Source organism: Photinus pyralis, unplaced genomic scaffold (assembly GCF_008802855.1).
Source record: "Photinus pyralis isolate 1611_PpyrPB1 unplaced genomic scaffold, Ppyr1.3 Ppyr1.4_LG6, whole genome shotgun sequence".
NCBI lineage: Eukaryota > Metazoa > Arthropoda > Insecta > Coleoptera > Lampyridae > Photinus > Photinus pyralis.
The window spans coordinates 1,245,186-1,266,367 of record NW_022170663.1 but is presented as its reverse complement, the minus strand read 5'-3'; the positions used below and the strand labels follow the sequence as shown (position 1 = coordinate 1,266,367).

Below are 21,182 nucleotides of genomic sequence, written 5' to 3'. Positions count from 1 at the left end.
TTACTCCAACACACCATTGTTCACCACCGGTCTAAGGTAGTTAATGTGCTCTTCTAAATACTTTGCTTTTCAATTTCAGACCTGCTAGGACATTGTAATGGTGGTTGTGATTAATAATTCGCGAAGTTTATTTTTATACTCTTGTCGGTTTTCGAAACCCTTTCGTTGGACATAATCCCTAAAATTTAAAATTAATTTGCCAACTTTTCAAAATTACTCACACTTACGTTTCAGTAATTATGAAAGCAAAACCGTTGCCAAACATGGCTAATAAAGTAATTTTCTGGAGTAAAATATGTAATTTTTTCATAAGGATCTATATTTGATAATCCGAAACCTGAGTTTCTTCATTCATTTTGCACAACAGTTGATACTCGTCAAGATAATTAACCAAGCCAAAATTGCGTGTGTAGTTGCGTAAATTATTGGAACTCACCAAAATCGCAAAGGACAAAAGGAAGTGAAGGGTTGGAATGGTAAATACACTTGCGTCCCCTGTGAATTATACCTGCGATCCTACTTGTTTCTTAGTTAATTTCATTTTTCTCTGTTGAAAATTCGATTGGTGTATTTTCAAAATCGAAATGACTGCCAACTAAACGCCCGTGGCGTGTACAAACAAACTTGCTCAAAGAAAAGTGTCGTGAAATTTACTTTGTCATAAACTAGAACTTGTTTCTACTTCCTATCCATTCATAATAAACTTTTTTTTGTCAATAGAACTATAAAATCTGCCCATAAACTGCCGTTGTTGGCCAGTATCAACTTCAAAAATGAGCTCTCCGGTTAACCGCTAAGTGCCACAAGTGTGATCATTAATTTACGATTAGTTAGTTAACGTGATTGACGCGTGTAAATAATGGTCATGTGAAAAGTTTCGATGACAATGAATCGGGAATTTTAGCAAATTGAAAATGTGACTTATATTGAGAACATTAATCTTTTTGGACAAGCACATTCATAACATTTGCCCCAAGTTGCGTTCTTGTTTTCTCGCAAAAACGCGATATAAAAACCGCATTCATAATTAAGACATAATCGTTCACGCTCTGTTGACGATGCGACAATTGGCAACGAGGAATTCTCTTGTAAAACTGGTTATGAGTAGGGGGACACTTTACGATTCTTCATTATGCGCCATCTAATATTGTCGTAATACACAACATTTACTATACTAACGAGATTGTAACTTCCGGATTGGTTGTGGAAATTGTAGATTTATTCAATCAATTTTTCTAATTTGATACCTTTGTTCTTAGCGTCGACCAATTCTTTGTATTTGAACTAATATTGAATTTTGTTACAGAGCAACATCAAAAATTATATTATCAAATCTTCCGCCTAATTTGAGGTTCGAGGACATCGATCATTTATTGAGTCAACACGGTAGGGTAGTGTCCTGTGATAAGCTCACGTCAAAAGATCCAAGCACGCAAACCGTACAGATTACGTATGAATCTGCCGAACAAGCACAACAGTAAGTGTTTTTTTTTACTCTAATGGTAGTTTTAAAATATTTGTACATTTATCCGATCCGATTCGCGAAAATATGACTGTACAAATGTTTTTCACAAACATTGCTCTAAGTTTGTAGTTTTAATTTGTATCCTGTTTTCTCCTAATGACCATCATTTAATAAGCAAATGCGCGAGATTGGGCACAACTCCTATTTAATGTTGACTTCATACCGAATATGAATCTAATTTTTGATAATGACTGCAGAACCCAACTTGAACGTAGTTCTAATTTTGCCCAGAATGTTCCAATGCTAAACTTACAATAACCTGTTGAGTTTGAACCACAACGTTATGTAGATTTAGAGCTTATAAAGCAAGTCCTAGTACTTAAAGACAAAAACTCCATATACAAATTGAAATAGGGTCTAGATCTGAAGGATTAATGTGTGTTTCAAATAAGAGAATCAATAGATCGTCCATGTAGAAGATCAGCGTAACTAATCAAATCTTCCGCCCACTATAACTTGTTGAAAATGTATTCGATAAAGAAATTTTTTTTTGTTCACTGTAAGCTATGGGAATCAAGGTAGTACAAAATGGTGTCCTCTCGAATGAAGCAGACCTGAAGCACTAGAATGTCGGTTACTGATATTTTCTGGTCATGCTACTAAAACTACCCAGAACTAGCGAATAGACATCGGTCTCACCGAATGAACTTTTGAGTGATCTCCAAATTTAATTCGTACTATCTCAAATCGAAAATTAATACCAATTAATACCACGCACAAAATAAATTACCTAAAAATAATGAACAGAAGTTATTCAGCAAAATTAATAACTTTTTTTGCTTGAGCCACTACTTCACCAGACGCGAAATATTTACTGTCATTGTATCGCCTGGCGAGTTTATTAAATACTTTCAGAAGAAAGTGGAGGTTCACATCCAAGTTAATTTATCAAAAGAAAATAGTTTTAGATCACCGGTCGAGGCCGACTTCATTTTTAAAAACCAAAATATTCTTAAAATTCTATGCACAGGGCCTACGCTTAGAATAACTAAAATTCAAAAATGTTTATTGTTAATCACTCTTGCAACATCAATCCAGGGACACACTGTATATCGTAAATATCCAATATATTAGCATGATATTTTCGAACCCTCCCAAAAAGGATTTTTAAGTGAAAGCCTTACCTTCAAAATCATTTTTTCATTTTAAGACAAACTTTTTATGTTCACCGACCTATGGGTAACAGACAACTGCAAATTTAGGATGTTCGTTAGATGTTATGGGTTCCCTATCTACCGATGGCATCCAATAGGTCATCTCGATGCCATCAGTTACTGGTTCATATTTTCACGAAACTAATTTTTTAGTTAGAAAAGTTATTTTTAAAGTTATTCACATCGATCACAGAGCAATTGACGTACTTTATTGGTGTGAACAAATTAAACTGGGGTTGGGACCATGCGTTTTTAGGTTCGCACAAAAAAGACAAAACAGAAGCCGGACCTGAATTTTTGCACCAACATAATATGTCGCTATCTAGTAGGGCTTTGACGAAAATTAAATAACCTTGGTCTATTGTATATGGTGTTTAGTCAATAATCCGAGCTAAGGCGGTGGAGTTGGGATCATACATAATGATTTAGGTATATACTATATACATAGTATTTAGGTATGTACAGGGTGTAAATCGAAAAGTGGAACATAGGCGTTTAACATGGGAAATTACTTTTTCTTTGCGCAAACGTTTCCTAATTATTTTACGCAAAAATACTTCAAAAGTTATAGAGATATAAATTCTGCATCTAAATCATGTGAAACGATTATTCTACTTCTTCTTGTACGCGAAAAAATTAATTATAAAGATTCTGTTTTCACGAGTTTTTAGTCTAAGTAGCCATGGACTATATTTTTCTTTTATCATATCTATAACTTTTATTTGAAGTATTTTTGCGTAAAAAAGGAAACGTTTGCGCAAAGGAAAAGTAATTTCCCATGTTAAACGCCTATGTTCCACTTTTCGATTTACACCCTGTACATCTATAGGTAATTGGTATAGGTACATGTGTCGCTATTTCGTAGGTTTACGAGACAACAATAGTTAAGCTAGTTCTCGTTTGTATTAGATTCTTATTGTAAAGGGTGTTTTTTTAGAGGTATAGAACTTTAAAGTCAAAACACATAAAAATAATAGTAATGGCCATGGTATTGACTTTATTGCAAAGATAATTTTAAGGCATTAGTGTTTAAATAAACTTTCGGGCATATGGGCGCCACGGCTAGCGGCTCGAATGAAAGCGTAATCTGGAAGTCCAATTCTCAACCTTTGGGCTTTGGACTCGCGACTTCACATATCCCCACAGAAAATAAACTGATACAATGTAATATCCAATGATCTCCAGTATTACCATCACTTTTTAATTTTAACCTTGCATCTTCGATCTATATCAAATTCATGTCTTGGGGATTAAGATAATGCTTTTGGCCTTTTTTTCCTACGATCTCTGTGCATGAATAACGATTTTGACGCAGTTTTTCCTATAACTTTTGTTTCTGTTGAGCCAGCTTCCTGATGAACATCAATAGCGTCCTATCATAATGTGTACCTGTACACCAAATTTCAACATGATCGGCCACTTTTAAAAAGACGACGGAAAAAATTAAATGCTATATCTGTTATACCGAACACAGACGAACGGGCGGGCAAAAGGACTGGCAACCATACAAAACTCTAAAGGAATAATCCGTAGGTGTGATATCATGAAGGTCAATTCACAAGTCCATTACGTGAAATTATGCGCTCATCGCTTCCTGCAATAAATTGATGGTTTCCCGCACTATGTGGCATGGTGCACCGTCTTGTTGAAACCAAAACTCTTCCACATTGACGCCATTCAATTTTCAACTCATTTCAACGAAAAAGTCAGTAACCATGGACCTATAGCGCTCTTCATTATCTGTCACGTTCTGACTAAGATTATTTTCGAAGAAATAGGGGCCAAGGATTCCACCAGCCCATAAATCACACCAAACGTTCCGTTTTATGGATTTAACGGAGACTCAAAAATGGCTTTTGGATTTTCTTCACTCCAAATTCAGCAATTTTGTTTATTGGCGTACTCATTCAACAAAAAAATGAGCCCCATCGCCGAACACAATTTTGTGGAAAATTGAGGATCAAAAGCAATCTTATTTTTGGCTCCTGGTGGTAAGTAAGTCTATTTATGATGAAATGGCAAACCTTACCGAGTACAAATCAGCGGTCACTATTGCCAATCCGAATAACAAACCTCTAAAAAACATCCTAGTTAGGTACTTTTAGGTATTATGCAATAAAAAACGGAATCTCTATTCAATAGGCTTCGAGAAACAATAGAGTCTATTGTTTGTTGACTGACATCGGGTGATGAACGTACAAAATTTATCTGGTTGAGTGTAGGCATTGTTTAAATAAATGGTGTAGGTCAACGAAATATGTGTGACATCCACGTAATATAGTAATTTTCAATGGGGCTGTTGTTTTTAAGTTATTTTTTGTACTGTGTGGACTAAATCAACGTGTTTTGTCATTCATTTAAGGGCGCCAAACGCGACGAGGGTTAAAAAGTGATGGTACACCCTGAAACATGAAACAATTGAATTATTAATGGTTACCTTACCTTTATATGTGCACATTTTGGTTCTTGCACCATATTCTATACTTATTATTACCGTTATCGAGTAGTTGTTGCCTTCAACTACGTTTCGGGCACCTTCGGGATTAAAACAATAAACACTATACACTTTAAGCCCTTGGTATGTAATATACTATTAGCGCCTCGAAGTTTGTGTGTTGAATCAAATAAAGTTGCATTTCTTAATAACCGTGCGATAAACACACCGTTGAAATTTTTCAGTTAATGTTTCGGGAAAGAGGTGATTAACGACCTTTAAAATTAGTTAGGGTTGGTGGAAATAAAGACATTAACCAATTAAAAACTTAAACATCGGCATTTTGAAGTTAATTCGTCATTGTTGGCGTAAAAAAATCATTCAGTAATTAATTAGGGGATCATTCAAAGTTGGAAAAATGGATAGATGAGGTCTGGCAGCCATCGGGGAGAGATCGCAAGATTTGAATTAAAAAGGAACTTAAAATTCTTAAGTGTAAAATTATAAACCTAAATACAAGAAAGACTTCCTTCGAATGCGAAAGTAAATGTGGTGACTGAACGTGTCACCATTACGCTTTAAAGAAAAACAGTGTCGGATTTGTAGCGAATTAACCAAATCACATCAGGAGACGTTTAATTAAATAGTACAGTAGCGAAATTGTAACTAAAACTGTTGATAGTTCCAGTTCAATTGGCCTTATGGTTAGAGTTCGGGTTAGAGACTCTTCGAAGTAAATTTCCACTTGCAAGTGAAATTAACCACCGAAATCGAGCCCATTGTAATCAAGAAAAATTCCCACTTGCAGCAATACCCATTGTCAGAAGAATTCAATATCCACGGGTTTCCATATAACTCAAAAGATGCTAGTGATATGATTCTTTTTATTTCGATGCACATTAACCAAAAAACAATCGAATCTAATTTCCGTTCAGTCTTGTTAGTGTGGACGTAAAAATACATCGTCTCAACCACCCGTTTTGCACCCCACCTCAAACAGTGTTGTCGAGTGCATGGAAAACGCCACTAAATTCTGCGTTTGATGCTGTTTGAGCGATGCATAAAGCTGTATAAATCTAATACTTGTCCACTAGCCTTTGTAACGAAAAAAAAGCATGAAATTATGGAGATTTATCTCAAATTGACCAATTTTCCAAATTTAAATAATCGCAAAAGGTTAAGTTTTCCTACGATCCTTCATTGATGACGCAAACACGTTTTTGAAATAAAAGAATAGTAAAATTATTGGCGTGAAGAAAATTCAGTATGTAAAGAAAATGTTTTTTGTAGGGCTGTGACGCACCTCAATGGTGTTCAGCTGGATGGAAACCAAATCAAGGTGGAGCTAGCGATGGATAAAAGGGGAGGCCGCCGAGGTCCGAGAATTCCCGGCGGAGCTCCTTTCGGAAATCTTCCCGGCCAAAGTCGACAGACGGATTTTCCACTTCGTATACTTGTTCAGAGTGATATGGTAAGGATTTGCGAATCTCTTTTTTCAAATAACATTTTCTTTTTCTAACAAAAACCCACGCCTGAGCCTTCATGACTACATTTTTTTTACATAATTAAACAGTTATAGTAAGAGTGTATATTGGAATGCTATTGATGCCCAATTCACTATGCATATCTATCGAAATCTTAACATTTTTTCTCTTCCAATGTTTTTAAAACTGAAGTGAATAATAAAATCAGGAGACCATTTCAATTTCAAGGTGTAGGTAGGTCGTTTTTAGAATTACTTGAGAAACCTTACTATATTTTGCGAAACGATTTTACCCAATGGTAGTCACTGAAAGCAATTGCATCCTCGCGATTAAAACATGCAGTTCCTTTCGTACACAGTATGATATAGGTACCTATTCGTGGACATCTGATGAAAATAGAAATAATTCTTGGTTGTTTGGACAATCGGAATAGTCTATAAACATTTTACTTTCTTTGGTTGACGATAAACTTCACTCTGTCGCATTCGAAAACACTCCTTTTTCATAACCACGATAGCAATCTGTCTGGTCTGTATCTGGATCTGCCTGTTTTTAACAACTTTTTCACATCTAGGTAATCCATTCTTTTCTTACTCCTATATATTTCACGCACTGGTACTCTCACGTTCTCATTTACGAGATTATTTCTCTACATCCGCAAGCTTTTGATTAGAGATTTACTTGTCGTTTTTTTTACATCCTTATCAGTGTTTGTTCACGTTTATCGTGCATGTTTACATATTAACTCTTCCGACAGTTAGGCGCCACTTTACTCCTAGGTGTTGCACGAATCGTGTGCAAAATTTTGTTTAGCAGGGCGGGGGTTGTTTACAACTAATTAAAATTACGTTACCTCAGCTTCAGTTACAGTTTCCTTGTGCAACGTACCTATGCGTGTTTATTCTTGTCCACACAATATTCATACCATTAAATAGTATATTAAGATACAAGTGTATAATCAAGTCTTTAAAGCACGCGCAACGAGTTTAAGGGCACGACGCAAAGCGGAGTGCCTTTAACGTTGCAAGTGCTTTAAAGACCAATTATACACGTGTATCTTATAGTATTTTTTATTATACCTGCAGTATAATTTAAAAATAGGAAATACAATGAAGTCATATTGACGTTATACTCGAATACATGTCTAATTAAGTGGGCTGGGTGTTCGTAATTTCACGATTGCCATGGAAATGTCACTTGACGTTTGCTTATAAAAATCATCGTCTTTGTGAATTAAACGATTTCCGTTGAAAAAGATAATACACCGTCCATTAAATCGATTGTTGTAAAATCTAAACACACGTTGGTAGGTGTAAAATCCAACTCCAGTAAAGCCTATTATAAAGAATATGAAAAGTTGTTTCCATGGATGAAATAGGAAGTTACTTACGAATAAAGTCTTAAATGCATCCATAATGCTGGAATATATGAAGGAAATGTCAAAGGTATTTAAATCTTCTATATTTTGGTGCATTCATTCAAAACTTTAAAGCAATGCTGCGATTAAAAAGTGGAACAGATTTGGAAGCATACCCTAAATTACGCGCGTTTGTGAAAGCTTCAACCAAAGGATAGGTACAAAAGCCAAAGAATGTTCTGCATTTACAGAAAGCGACCTAAGAGGATTTTTTATTTCATCCAGATGACAGTTTCAAAAGTCATACTTGAAGTATCGTTACTTAGCAACTTTAAAGCACGTGTGTTTTAAAGGCCCTTTTTCGCACGCATTTGAGTGTTTAAAACGGAGATTGTGATCCAGGTATAATAAAAAAATATTCTATGCCCGATTTTGCTAGATCAATATGCGATGGATTAGGTTTTTAGTTACCTCTTATTTAGATTTATATCTACTTTGATGACCATTAGTCGCATTTCTACCAGTAGGTGCAGTACTGAATTTTAACAATCTGTAGGCAAATGAATTTAATACGGACAAAGGTCGCAAATGAACTATTTTCTGGATTTGTCGTCATCACATCCTGTACATGACTCGTGTGTCTATTGCTCGCCACATTGTCGACAACGTACCATATCCTCAATATTCTCCTCTCGGCTCTCCGCAAAGAAAGCAATACTATTCTTCCGAATCAAACGCAATATCCATCGTTTCTTCGGTTTGTGTTTTGAAATTTTTCCTCAGATGCTATACTAGGCTCCACCGTTCTTGTTTCTGTTTCAGTCTTTCTAAATCTTTTTTGTAAGGACTGGAAGTTAACACCATGGCTTTTTGAGCATCCTTACTCTTCCTATGTTGATATTTTTTTTCTTTTTGGCACTGAACTTAAAATATGAATGGGAACCTTTAATTTTGAACTTCCTTCTTAAAAAAATTGAATTACGTGTAAGGCCTTATGATACAGTTGGAAGAATATTTAACGAGTAGTGCCTCTAGTTTTGATTTGTGTCGTTTTTGTTACCAAAAAATGGGATTTATAGATAGTTGAATCTAAAATTTACTGTTCGAAATGACCATCTATCCACTCGATGGAAATCAATTAATTTTAGGCGTTGTTAGATAATGAATGAGCTTTCAAATTACGTATCGCCTGAACGGTTCGTCATATTTGTATATTTTATGGAGGTGGGCCAGTTGTGAATGATCCATAAGATACAATAGGCTGAGCTGTGAGGCGATATTAATATCTTAAAATTACAATTTTGGATCTCGAGTATATTGTTTGTGATAAGGCGTACTGACAATACTCAAGGAACAATGTCCTAATGACATTGATGGAAATTTAGGAGATGAATGCATTACAGTCAAATTATTTTATTAGTGAAAATTTTTGATGTGCGAGAAATGGTTTTTTTGTAGATTTTATTTTAAATAAAAAATGCTCAATTATATTTACTTCTCAGATATTTATAATTGCAATTGTAAATACATTAATGCAGGCACAGTTAAACCCCAATAAATCATCATTTTTTCTAGGCGAAAATGCTTGCTTTAAAACTATCGTATATAACCTGCCATTTATTATCATTCTGTTTCGAATTCCATGTCTTTATTATACTCGGACAGAAAAAAACACCCTTCCCCATCTCGCGAACTTCTTTTCCCAGGCTCTTTCAGACCAGGAGACTTTTCTCTAATAGTTAATGAACAGAATGTTCCAGTAGCCACATGATTTTAAGTCTTGCAATTAATTTAATCAATTATTTCATCTTTAGAACTTTATCTTAATATTTGGTATTTAGATGACCGAAGTTTAGTTAATTATGCCGAAGTACTCTTATCTGACTTTGAAAAAGTTATCAATTTAACAGATAAAATTGGTCTGGATTTAAATTTCTCCAAATTGTGATCTTCTTCTACTTGATGTACACGACTCTCGGGACCGACAAGAAATCCAAATTCCAACTTTTTAGGATTATCTTGTCGGTGGCGACAAAATATTTTTTAGACAAGAAATCCAAATTTTTTGGACAAAATATCCAAAAAGTTCGGAAATTTTTTGACAAGATATCCAAACTTTTTTAGACAAGAAATCCAAAAAGTTTGGAAAGTTTTCAACAAGATATCCAATTTTCAAATAGATAAAGGTACGCCGCTTTTTCGTGTATTTGATCATTACATATATGTTTTTAACAGTAGTTGTTTTCAGCGTGAGAGCTTTGTGCTTGTCAAAGTGCTGAGCTTTAAAAGTACTTATTAATTATAATTTTAATCAGGCATGAACCTTGTGTGGTACAAAAAATTCCGTATCAGCATTTCAGTTTCAGTGTTAAAACACGGCATAGCAATTAGCATTCAGTATGTTTTTATACAGCGTTTAATAGTGTAGTGTAGTTTAATAATTTATCTGCCCAAACCGAAACACTCTTTTTTTAAAAAATCACCGACATACCGCAGTATATTTTACTATAACTTATTACCCTAAACGATAAAAAGTAGCCGATCACTGCAGCAGTTCAAAACTAAAATACGTTTCCTAGCGACCAATGTTATTTACAATGAAGGCGAGTACCTCTCTGTATGTGAAAATGTTATTGTCTATTAAATGTTTGTTAGTCTGACGTTGTAATACAATTGTACATTGTTTTTTACGAAAAATAAAAATGAAATGAAATGAAAGAACTCATTTATTAGGCCCTAATTCTTTGACGCTGTATTAAAACATAAATGCTATGGCGTGCTTTAACACTGAAACTGAAATGTTTCGTACTGCACAAGGTTCATATGTGATTAAAGGCTTAAATAAAATTTGGATTTCTTGTCTAAAAAAGTTTGGATATCTTGTCAAAAAATTTCTGAACTTTTTGGATATTTTGTCCAAAAAATTTGGATTTCTTGTCTAAAAAAAATCGATATTTGGATATCTTGTCGCGCCACCGACAAGATATCCAAATCGGAGTTTCCAAATTGGTTGGATACTTTGTCGCTTTATTTGGATTTGGATAATTTGTCGATAAAAATTGGATATCTTGACGAAAACAATCCAAATTATTTGGATAATTTGTCCCTAAAAAGTTGGAATTTGGATTTCTTGTCGGTCTCCACGACTCTCGACCTAGGTTTTGAATATAATATTGGAAAAACTGCCATTATGATCTTTTACACAAATCTGAAGTTATTAGTAGTCACATAGCTTACCTATACTCTGATCAAGAACTGTCTTTTATCCCCTTTTTGGAAATTTCCTGATTTTCTTGATTCCATTCTAAATTCTTTACTTCGGTGCCACCGCCTTTACGGACTTTACCCATTAAATATGGTGCATTGGGAATTTGTCTTCTTCATGTTATTTGTTTCCCTGCTTTCTTGTCGTCGGTACATGGTGTTAAAAAGCTTGTTTCTGTATTATTATAATCCAATGATAATGAGCTCAATATTCACAATACAATGGAGCTTTGGCATAATAGAATATCAGGAACGAATGTGAAAAACCTATCATATACGGTTATACGCTACTTCTAACCTATGTAAAGAGAAAATTGCGGTTACAGGCGTTTACTTAATCATCGCACAAAATCTGTCGGTCTAATATAATTTATATTATAGTTAATAAGGACATTTCTAGATGTAAAATAAACGTTTTCCCTTAACAATCAACATACATACTACAAAGAAAAACACAGCTTGTGTTACCTACGCCTTATCCGTTTGTTGAGCAAATTTTCTTGTTGACGAAATTTAAAAGCCTTTGAAAATTTGTAGGTACTTCAGGTTAATTTTTTGTTGTCATCAGATTTTGAAATAGATAAGACCTTTCAGGACGTGGGGATTGATGGATTAATGTACTTTTTATAAGGGGTAGGTTTTATTCCTACGGTGAATTCTTGATTTCACCACTGATGGAGTTCCACATCATGAAATTTAAAATTAAAAAAAAACTACCCCTTGATAAGTAATTCATTAAATGTTTAATTGGCTTTATAACTTCAAAAACATACAATTACCTTTGTATATTGCGATTTTTTAAATTTAAAATTCTAATATTAAAGAGCTTTAAGTCTGTGACTCAAGTGTAGAGATGAACGAATTTTGCGAAAACGTTACATCCATTTTTTACATTTATTCAGCAGTTTTGAGGATACAGCAAAATACGTGTCTCAATGGGATAAAACTCAGCATTGTTCCTTACCTTATTCAGAGTAATAAGAGGGCTAAATGGAACAGGGTATGATTAAAGTTGTGAACTTTCTATTTCATTCCCCTGTACACACAAGAAATTGGACAAAATACTAATCTGCGTATGAGAATTTGATTTACCTACCTTTGTTTTTATCTGTGCGCAAATCTTAAATGACTAATACATAGGTAGAAACTGCGGGGATGCAACTTACTTATTTTTAAAATCTAATTATATTTGTTAAAGCTTTTGGCATGATCACTAACAACTAAAATATGTCTACTAATAAATTAGGAAATAAGAACTAATTTAAGATAACTAATTATGGAAGATTTGGGACCAATGAAACGTAATGTAATATTTTACCGCAAGCTTTAATACATATAAATAGATTTTTAAAAACAATGAGGCTGCATCCTCCAAATTTATATCCATTAACTACCAGCCATTAAAGACCCATATACATAGGTATATTCACTATTTTCAATTGGGGTTTACTGAATTTACCTAAATTTATACATAACGCCTAATTTTACGAAAAAATTAAGGCTATTTTAAATGAACGTCGCTTATATACTTCCCCCATCAAGTCATCAAGCCTTTGTGGCGTAAGAATCATTTTCTGAAATTGTTATAAGAATGTTTACCCCCAAATAGGACTAAAACTTTTCCTGCTTATAGCATATCAATATTTATTATTTGGCTCTAGGCATCGAATAAAAACAAATTCCATGTTCTTATGTGTATTGGGCAGTACCTACCTATTTTATGGCTTTCCATTCCTGGTTTTGCCCGTTCCTATTTAGCACCTTTTGTGCTGGCTTTTATGTTTACTGTGAAGGACGTGAAACATTTTATAGTGATTACATTCTTGTTTATAATTTACAAAATAATTCTTCGGCTGGCAGTTCCATTGATCTTTGGAAATCTCTTTTTTTGCTTGTTGTACGTGGAACCTACCTGTGTATTAATAACTAGTAATGTCTATATGAAAGCCGTGTTACCAAATTTGGAAAGTTTTATTACCGCTTATATTACGGAATTCCATAATTATATATGCCATTCATGTCACCTACTCTTAATGAACCATTTTTTACATTTTAAAGGATTGTAAATTTACGCGGCCAGTAGATCCTTTTACCATATACTGTAACCTGTAGTGTCCTTCAGCTTGGAAATTAGATTCATTTTATAACAAAACCTAAATTTGCTAGTATTTAAAGCATCTTGCTTTATTTTTCAAGATGTATTAGGATTTTAAAGCTTGCTATTTATAATTCCAGGTGGGGGCCATAATTGGTAGGCAGGGTTCGACGATAAGACAAATAACGCAACAAACAAGAGCACGAGTAGACGTACACCGTAAGGATAATGTAGGATCGTTAGAAAAAGCAATTACAATATATGGGAATCCGGAAAATTGCACGAACGCCTGCAAGCGTATTTTAGAAGTAATGCAACAAGAAGCAAACAACACGAATAAGGGGTAATAAGTAAATTTTTGGATCTTGTGAGCTTTTAGTTTACGCAGTTCTTTCCTTTAGCGAAATATCCTTAAAAATTTTGGCTCATAACAACTTAATCGGACGAATTATTGGCAAAGGAGGGAACACGATTAAAAGAATTATGCAAGAAACCGACACTAAAATTACCGTTTCAAGTATCAACGACATTAACTCTTTTAATTTAGAGCGTATCATTACTGTTAAGGGAAGCATCGATAATATGAGCAAATCGGAGGCGCAAATTAGTGCTAAACTTAGGCAGAGTTATGAGAATGACCTTCAGGCCATGGCACCTCAGACGATGATGTTCCCAGGTCTACATCCCATGGCTATGATGGCTACGGCAGGTAGTGGTAAGACTTTTTACTTTCATGCAATTGACATATTGGTTCAGGTATCGGATACGGATCCAGGGGTTTGTATGCAGGTCAAGCCCCATATCCAGGGATGTATCCGGCAGGAGCGCCGTCCGGTGCGGGCGACAGCCAGGAGACAACATTCTTATATATTCCTAATAACGCAGTCGGTGCTATTATTGGTACTAAAGGGTCACACATACGTAATATTATCCGTTTTTCTGGCGCGTCCGTCAAAATCGCTCCACTAGATGAAAGCAAACCGCAAGATACGCAAACGGAACGGAAAGTAACAATAGTGGGGTCCCCAGAAGCACAGTGGAAGGTAATTTTTTTTAACTGAAGTTTAACGCTAATCATAGATTTGCAGGCTCAGTATTTAATATTTGAGAAAATGCGCGAAGAGGGATTCGTAGCAGGATCGGATGATGTAAGGTTAACTGTTGAAATAATGGTTCCTAGTTCGCAGGTTGGTCGTATTATCGGTAAGGGTGGCCAAAATGTTCGTGAACTCCAAAGAGTAACTGGAAGTGTAATCAAACTGCCAGAACAAGGTTCATCGCCTCAAGAAGACGAAACCATAGTTCATATCATTGGTCCATTCTTTAGTGTTCAAGTAAGTGCAATTTTAATTATCATGGAGCGTCGAAAATCGCCTCTAAAATATGCTTACAAAATTTATAGCAAAATAAAGAAAACAATATTAAATCCATCGGAAATGAATAATTACAACATTTGTTGAGTGGATCATCTTTTTGCAAATTGGGAATACTATGGTATATATTTTAAGAATTATAATGGAGAATTATAGTAATCACCCTTTTACTACGAACAAAACGCGTATGAGGGTAGGTATAAGGGTTAAAGAAAGAAATTCGTCAAATGTGTTCGTTTATTGTACAATTCAAGAACTTTATTGGGTACAAAGTATAAATAACACTTTTTTGTTGTGTCCCTTGAAACCTTGTCTCATTATAAATCTGGCTTTGGGTGTCCCCATTACTTTACCTTAACTGATTTTAACATTTCCTAACAGCACAATATTTCACACCCAATAAAATTTCTTGGATTTCTTTGAACAAATGTTCATCGCGACTCGCGAGGGGCAGAACTGGTATTATAAGATTGGAACGTTCTCAGAATGGCAGGTTTACTTTTTGCTTATCTTGAGTGGGATCGAAGTGAAGTATATATTTGATTTTTGAAAACAAGCGTCAGATGAAACTTTCGAAAGTGTCAATCTTTTCATTTTTCATTGCTGGGAACTTCCATGTTTTTCAACACATTGACAGTGTAACTTGCTTGTGAATGTTTCCCTTATTTTTTATTCATCTTCAACTAAATAATGAATGAACTGTCAAACAAAAACCATGACGGTCACGCAAAAATATATCATATTGTTGTTTTATGGAGGGAACTTCGTAGGGTCTACTGCATTTCTTGTGTTAGGCAATTTAAAATGGAAAATGAAACTCTGCAATTCTCTGCATCTTCTTTAAATAGAGTTTCTATCTCTGATGAACAGTTTAGACCATACAAAACCATGTTTGATTAAAGACGCGGAATAAAAACTGTTTTAAATTGACTTTTTGAGAGCGTGTAGCGGTTGCAAATTCGAAAAAATTGGTAAGAATAAAAGTTGTAGAGAATTCATTGAATTTGTATTTAATTTTCTCCTATGATGAACCGTTTTTAATATACAAGCAGAAAACTCAAAAAATTGTACCTTTCTCTCACCTCCTCCCCTCGGCTACCCACCTAGGCACCAAGACTTTTAGTATGTTGATTACCGAAGCACTCTCAACAAGTTTTTGAAGGTATTGCTTAGGTCCCTGCTCACGCTCTGTACACCCCCCAATAGGTTTTTAAGGCATTTGATTAAATATGCAATATAAGCAAGGAAAGTTTGTATGATTATTACAAATAGCCCAGTTAAAATCCTACAAAAGGGTTTATTGTTTTAACGGCAATATTTGTTGCCCAATATGACTATCCTAGCCCCCCCCCCCCTCCACTCGTAGTTGTGCTTAAGTGGTGGAAGTTAAAAATGCGGTTAGATTGTATTAGGGCATTAAATTCTGCATTTAATGAGACCAGACGTCATTATTTTCCGCAACAACTAAAACGTAAATTCCCGTTCCGGTCGTGAAATCCTTTGTTAGTGCTCCCCTACAACCCTACATGCCAAATTTCAGCTTTTTACGCCCTGTAGTTTCGGCTTTGCGCTGTCTATCAGTTAGTAACGGTAGAGTTTTATAGAGTTGAGTATTTGGGCCCATCAGCGTCAAACCGCCAGACATCGGAGGTCACTCATATTTCTCCATGCCATAAGTGGATGCGACACCACTTCAGCAGGGCAAGAAGAAGGTGGTCACGTTATTGATCGAAGAAATCAAACCTTTCTTCGAACATGACGCTTAGGCTGAAGCTATTGCCGAGGCTGGCTTACGATTTTTGACTCTACGGAGGTTAGGCAGCACATACTTTAGATATTATATAGAGATTTGACATGTTTTTCAAAGCCCTTGTAAGTAAGTAAAATCCTTGCTAGGAAGTTTTACCTTTTCATTTTTGTGAACTATGATTGAACAGACACTAACTGATACTAGCCAAGGGGTGTTTCTGAAGATTGATATTCCACAGAAACGTCATTTTCTCAATTTGTAAAAATACCTAGTAATAGAGTTTGTAATTATTCATTTTGTGATGGGCCTAAAATGACCAGAGACTATTTTACTGCACTATATTAGTTATGACGGAGCAGTGAAGATGGCAATTAATTTGATCAATAAAATTACAGTCCGCTCAGCGACGTATACGAGCAATGGTGCTCCAATCGGTGGTACCACCTCAGGGTAGGCAACGAGGTCGACGGTCCTCGAAAGAACACGGAGAACCATCGGAAACATTGCCACAACCTCAGCCATAACGCATCTCTACTGCTCACTGCCTCATGCGCACGTTTTTGCATACCTTATTGTACATAACATCTCGAGGCCTTCCACTAGTGCAGTATCATTGTATCGTCGTCGTTATCTCATTCGTTTTAATGCGTGAGTGTAAAACATCGCATTTACCTCAAAACCAATTAAATACCTCTACAAGTGCATTTCTAACGCAACGTTTTAAAATGCGAATAATAATAACGATAGTAATATTTTATTGATTGTTACGCTTAGTTAGATTTTCTTTTTATTTAATTTGTTCGGTATTAAATTAAAATTTTAAATTTTGTTAATAATATTTTAGTGGAAAGTTAAGAGAGGAACTGGAATATGGTATCTTAAACAGCGTGTTGCTACACTTCAATCTACCTCATAAAATCAAAAATCTATTAGATACAAATAACTTACCATAGTAAATTTCCGCATATATACAGAACCCAACCATATTAACCTCAGTTTATAACAGATTTAAATACTTATATTTCACAATCTCATGGTGCATATTAATAGTAAATATATAACAGAATCAACGGAATAGAATACCAAAGACTTAATGGATTGTAAGAAATTTAATGGAGTAACAATTTGCATTATTTCTTGGTAGCCCAATAATCGACACTTACTGCTAAATTAAAACGACAAAAAGCTTAGAGCCGTTCGATCACAGAATAACACAGAAAACACATCACATGAAATGCTAGGCCATTAGAAATTCCAACCAGACGGCCAGAAAGTTCCTCGGCACATTTCTAAAGCAGTGTGTGACGCGGAAGGTCAGAAGATAAGGACAGAAGTTTGCTTTCTGCTTCGCATGCTGGAATTATTGTGGCTGTTGTTAAATTATCGGGTGTGAATGCGTGAATAAAACTATTCTTGGACGTTTATTTTGCTCGTTGTGTACTATAAGTGCGCGGTGAAGGCGACACGACGGGCGTTCACTCTAGGTCATCTACCAAGAATCGAAACTGTTTGAGTGTGAATGTGAAGACATTTTTTAACTATTACATTATTGTTAGGAGATTGTTAAAAAAATGTTCAAAATGTTTCTTAAAAAAATTTTTTGTAGACACACCGCCGTGACTATATTGTTTGTTTAAAGGCGTACGCGAGGTGTCTACAAAGAGCTGTGATTGTTACAAAATACTACCAGATAAGACGAGTGAGGCTTAGCTTCGCATTGGCCGATCCATCTTGCGTCAAGGTTGGTCGTGCCACGATAGTACAAACTCGGGAGGTATAGATAGGGCCTTTTGCGGCCAGTCGGTTCGTAGCCGGCATCTTGTAAAAAAAATTATTTTTGATAAAATTGTTTGTTGGGGAGGATATTTTTTGTTAGATTTTTAAAAATTTAAGATTAAATAGCGAAACCGCTATTTAGAAATTTGTGAAAAAAATGGATATATTATATAATATATATTTATTTATAAAAAAATTAAATTATTTGTACAGATTTTTAAAGTGTGCCAAAGTGCGAAATGTTACCAGATTTTTAGAAAAATTAAAATTTTTTCAAGGGTACATGTATTTATAAGGGCAGACTATGGCTTAACAAGCACACAACAGGAATGTGCAATTCCGCACAGTCATACTTTCTTTCGGACACAATCAAGTTAATCGTACAAATTGCGCGAGTACAAAAAAAGATGCTAGTTCTAAATTAACCATTACGCTAATTAGATCAATCCATTTATTTCACATAAAATATTTAACAAAATTTTGACCAACGAAAATCTAACACATCCGTATTTTCAAGTATAAAAAACAACAGTCTTGGGACAATAGAGTTAACAACAACTCTGTGCTGTATTTATTATATGTAATTGTATACCCCCCCCCCCCCCAAAGTAAACATGATTGTTATTTAAAGACATACAAATCTCCATCCGAGACGTCTCACCTTGGCCAACAATAAGTAGTCGGTCCTTCTATTTATACTTTACTTTAATTTGATAAAACGAAAGTTTCAACTTCTCGTTGGCCACTGTGACCGTTTCCAAAACATTAAAACTATCTATGCTGCGTTCTTGGCCCTCCAAGTAAGACTTTGATTCGCCACATTAAAAATTTAGTGACTGTATATCTAGATTTTGCCAATACAACACATAGTGGAACCTCTCCTGCATGTCAAAATCTGACCTGTTACATTTATACATTCATAATTCTGTGAAAACAGACAGAGGGGTGCAGGCCACAACTTGCTTTAAGAAATACCTACAAAATTCAGCCGATCCACAACCACGATATTTCAGTCGGTACTTACTACGTTGGTTGTTAGGTAACTGCTGCTAAAATTCGTATCTCGTTACGGATACTACATAATTACATATGTTAATCTAATAAATAGTGCCTAACCGAACCTGTTATTGTGAATAGTTTTGACGTTTGTTTCTATTTTTTGTCAGTTCGCAATTGGTGTATTTCCCGTTTTATTGTTAATACTTAATAGTATATTGCAGAAGAAGCATGGGCATTATTGTGAGAAAGAGTATATACTTTTATATATTTTAAAGTTTTATCACGGGATTTTGTTTTTTTTTGCATGTTATTGATCGTTTTCTCGCTCAAATATATTCACAAAACAGGAAAAATAAAAAAGATAGATATAGTTTAAATTGCATTTGATGGTTACTTCATATAAGTTGGTAGAATATTATTCAAACTTTAGGCTGCATTCTTTATATTATAGCAATGTTGTTATTTTGCAGTTGTAAAAATTGTTGATCGTTTCTCTAAAATTATTCAAACGTGATGTATCCAATTGTTAAGATAATCTTTCTAAAGCAACATTGTTAAGTAAAAAGAACTGGCCTAATTCTAAACCATAAATGCAAAGGTGTAATTATTACAATAGCTTAATGATGTTAATGGGTGTACATGAAATCAAAAATTATATCAATAGTTATAGTATGTGTTATTTCAACAGGTAAAAAGATTTACGCCTTTTTTCTTGAATGTACAATTACTTTTCAATTGCTATAGTTTAGAATACACGTTGCTGGACGGAGACTGACTTGCAAACCAGCCGTTGTAGATTTAATGCCTTAGTGTCGGATAAATTCATCACTGCACTAAACTAATGCACCTTGAAAATACAGCTTGTCTGTCTGTAAATTACATACTTAAATCAAATATGAGTTAACCTTATCCGACCTAAGAATAAACTACCTCAGTAATTAAATACGTTTCTATAAAAAGTAATTTGTTATTCATTTTTTTTTCTTTGGGTAGCAGTAATTTAAGATAAATTTTACTGGGAGAATACTATTTTAAGCAAAATCACAATTTTTGTAAATCTTACTCGAAATTCTTGTGTCAGTGTGCCATTCTTTTGTGTATGTCCATTGTGGTTTATTTTATAATCTTCACTGTGCAAATAGAGTTTTAATTTCTATTTACGTACCACATTATATACCTAGTGAAATTGTATCGAAATATCTTGTCAAACTTAAACATAATTAAAATTCTGGATGTGTTTACGTCAACTGTAATAGTAATATGAATGTGTTTAGTAGTGTCCATATGAATTTATTTCATAATCCTTGCAACGGGACTTTGGGAATGGTGTAATGAAATTTTTGCTCAGGTAATTAACTCAGGAGACTTTGCCGAATTATTATGTTATTGTAGGCGACTAATTACTGGAATTATCTCAAGTTGCATAATTATGAATAACTAATTATGGTTACATGCATTAAACACAAACAATATGTATATATACCTACCTTCGATATCTGTCATACACTTTTTACAGTTTATTGGCATACTTGTAACACTAACTTAAAAAATTCAATTATTTCAGTTCAATAAATAGTGTTCCCTTTATGTGACTTTCCTTTCTGCTTGTATTTGCCACCTAGTCCCATGTCTCAGCCATTGCCTGATCCCTGAAAAATTGTTCCGTGTGTTACTTTTAGAGTATTGGATTTGGTAACATTAACAAGTGATATTACAAATGTCGGACGCAATAAAACTAAACTGGTTTCTCTATTAACTCTTTCATTTGACTAACCCAATGATCAAACATGGTGGCCAGTGGTGTAGTATTGTTTAGTGGAATGGTGTAAAAAGTAACAAATCTTGTTGAAAGCATATTTTCTTTTGAGCAATTTGTTTAAATAAAAATTCATCATAAGGATGTGCGTGTCAAGACGAACCAGCTGCAAATACAATTTTACAGGTTCAAATATGATTAATGTCACAACTCCC

General features: G+C 34.5%; 1 protein-coding gene across 2 annotated transcripts in view; it reads left to right on the top strand.

The window, feature by feature from the left end:
- Positions 1-20,796, top strand: part of LOC116173973 (insulin-like growth factor 2 mRNA-binding protein 1) — a 46,044-nt gene extending 25,248 nt beyond the window's left edge. The window contains exons 2-8 of one of the 2 annotated variants that reach the window (XM_031491724.1): positions 1,307-1,477; positions 6,404-6,584; positions 13,454-13,656; positions 13,715-14,022; positions 14,070-14,356; positions 14,402-14,647; positions 16,832-20,796. In XM_031491724.1, the coding sequence (XP_031347584.1) occupies positions 1,307-1,477; positions 6,404-6,584; positions 13,454-13,656; positions 13,715-14,022; positions 14,070-14,356; positions 14,402-14,647; positions 16,832-16,960 (1,525 nt within the window). In that variant the 3' untranslated portion in view covers positions 16,961-20,796. Of the gene's footprint in view, positions 1-1,306; positions 1,478-6,403; positions 6,585-13,453; positions 13,657-13,714; positions 14,026-14,069; positions 14,357-14,401; positions 14,648-16,831 lie in introns of both variants that reach the window. The other variant, XM_031491723.1, reaches the window with a different exon arrangement.
- Positions 20,797-21,182: the final 386 nt, after the last annotated feature.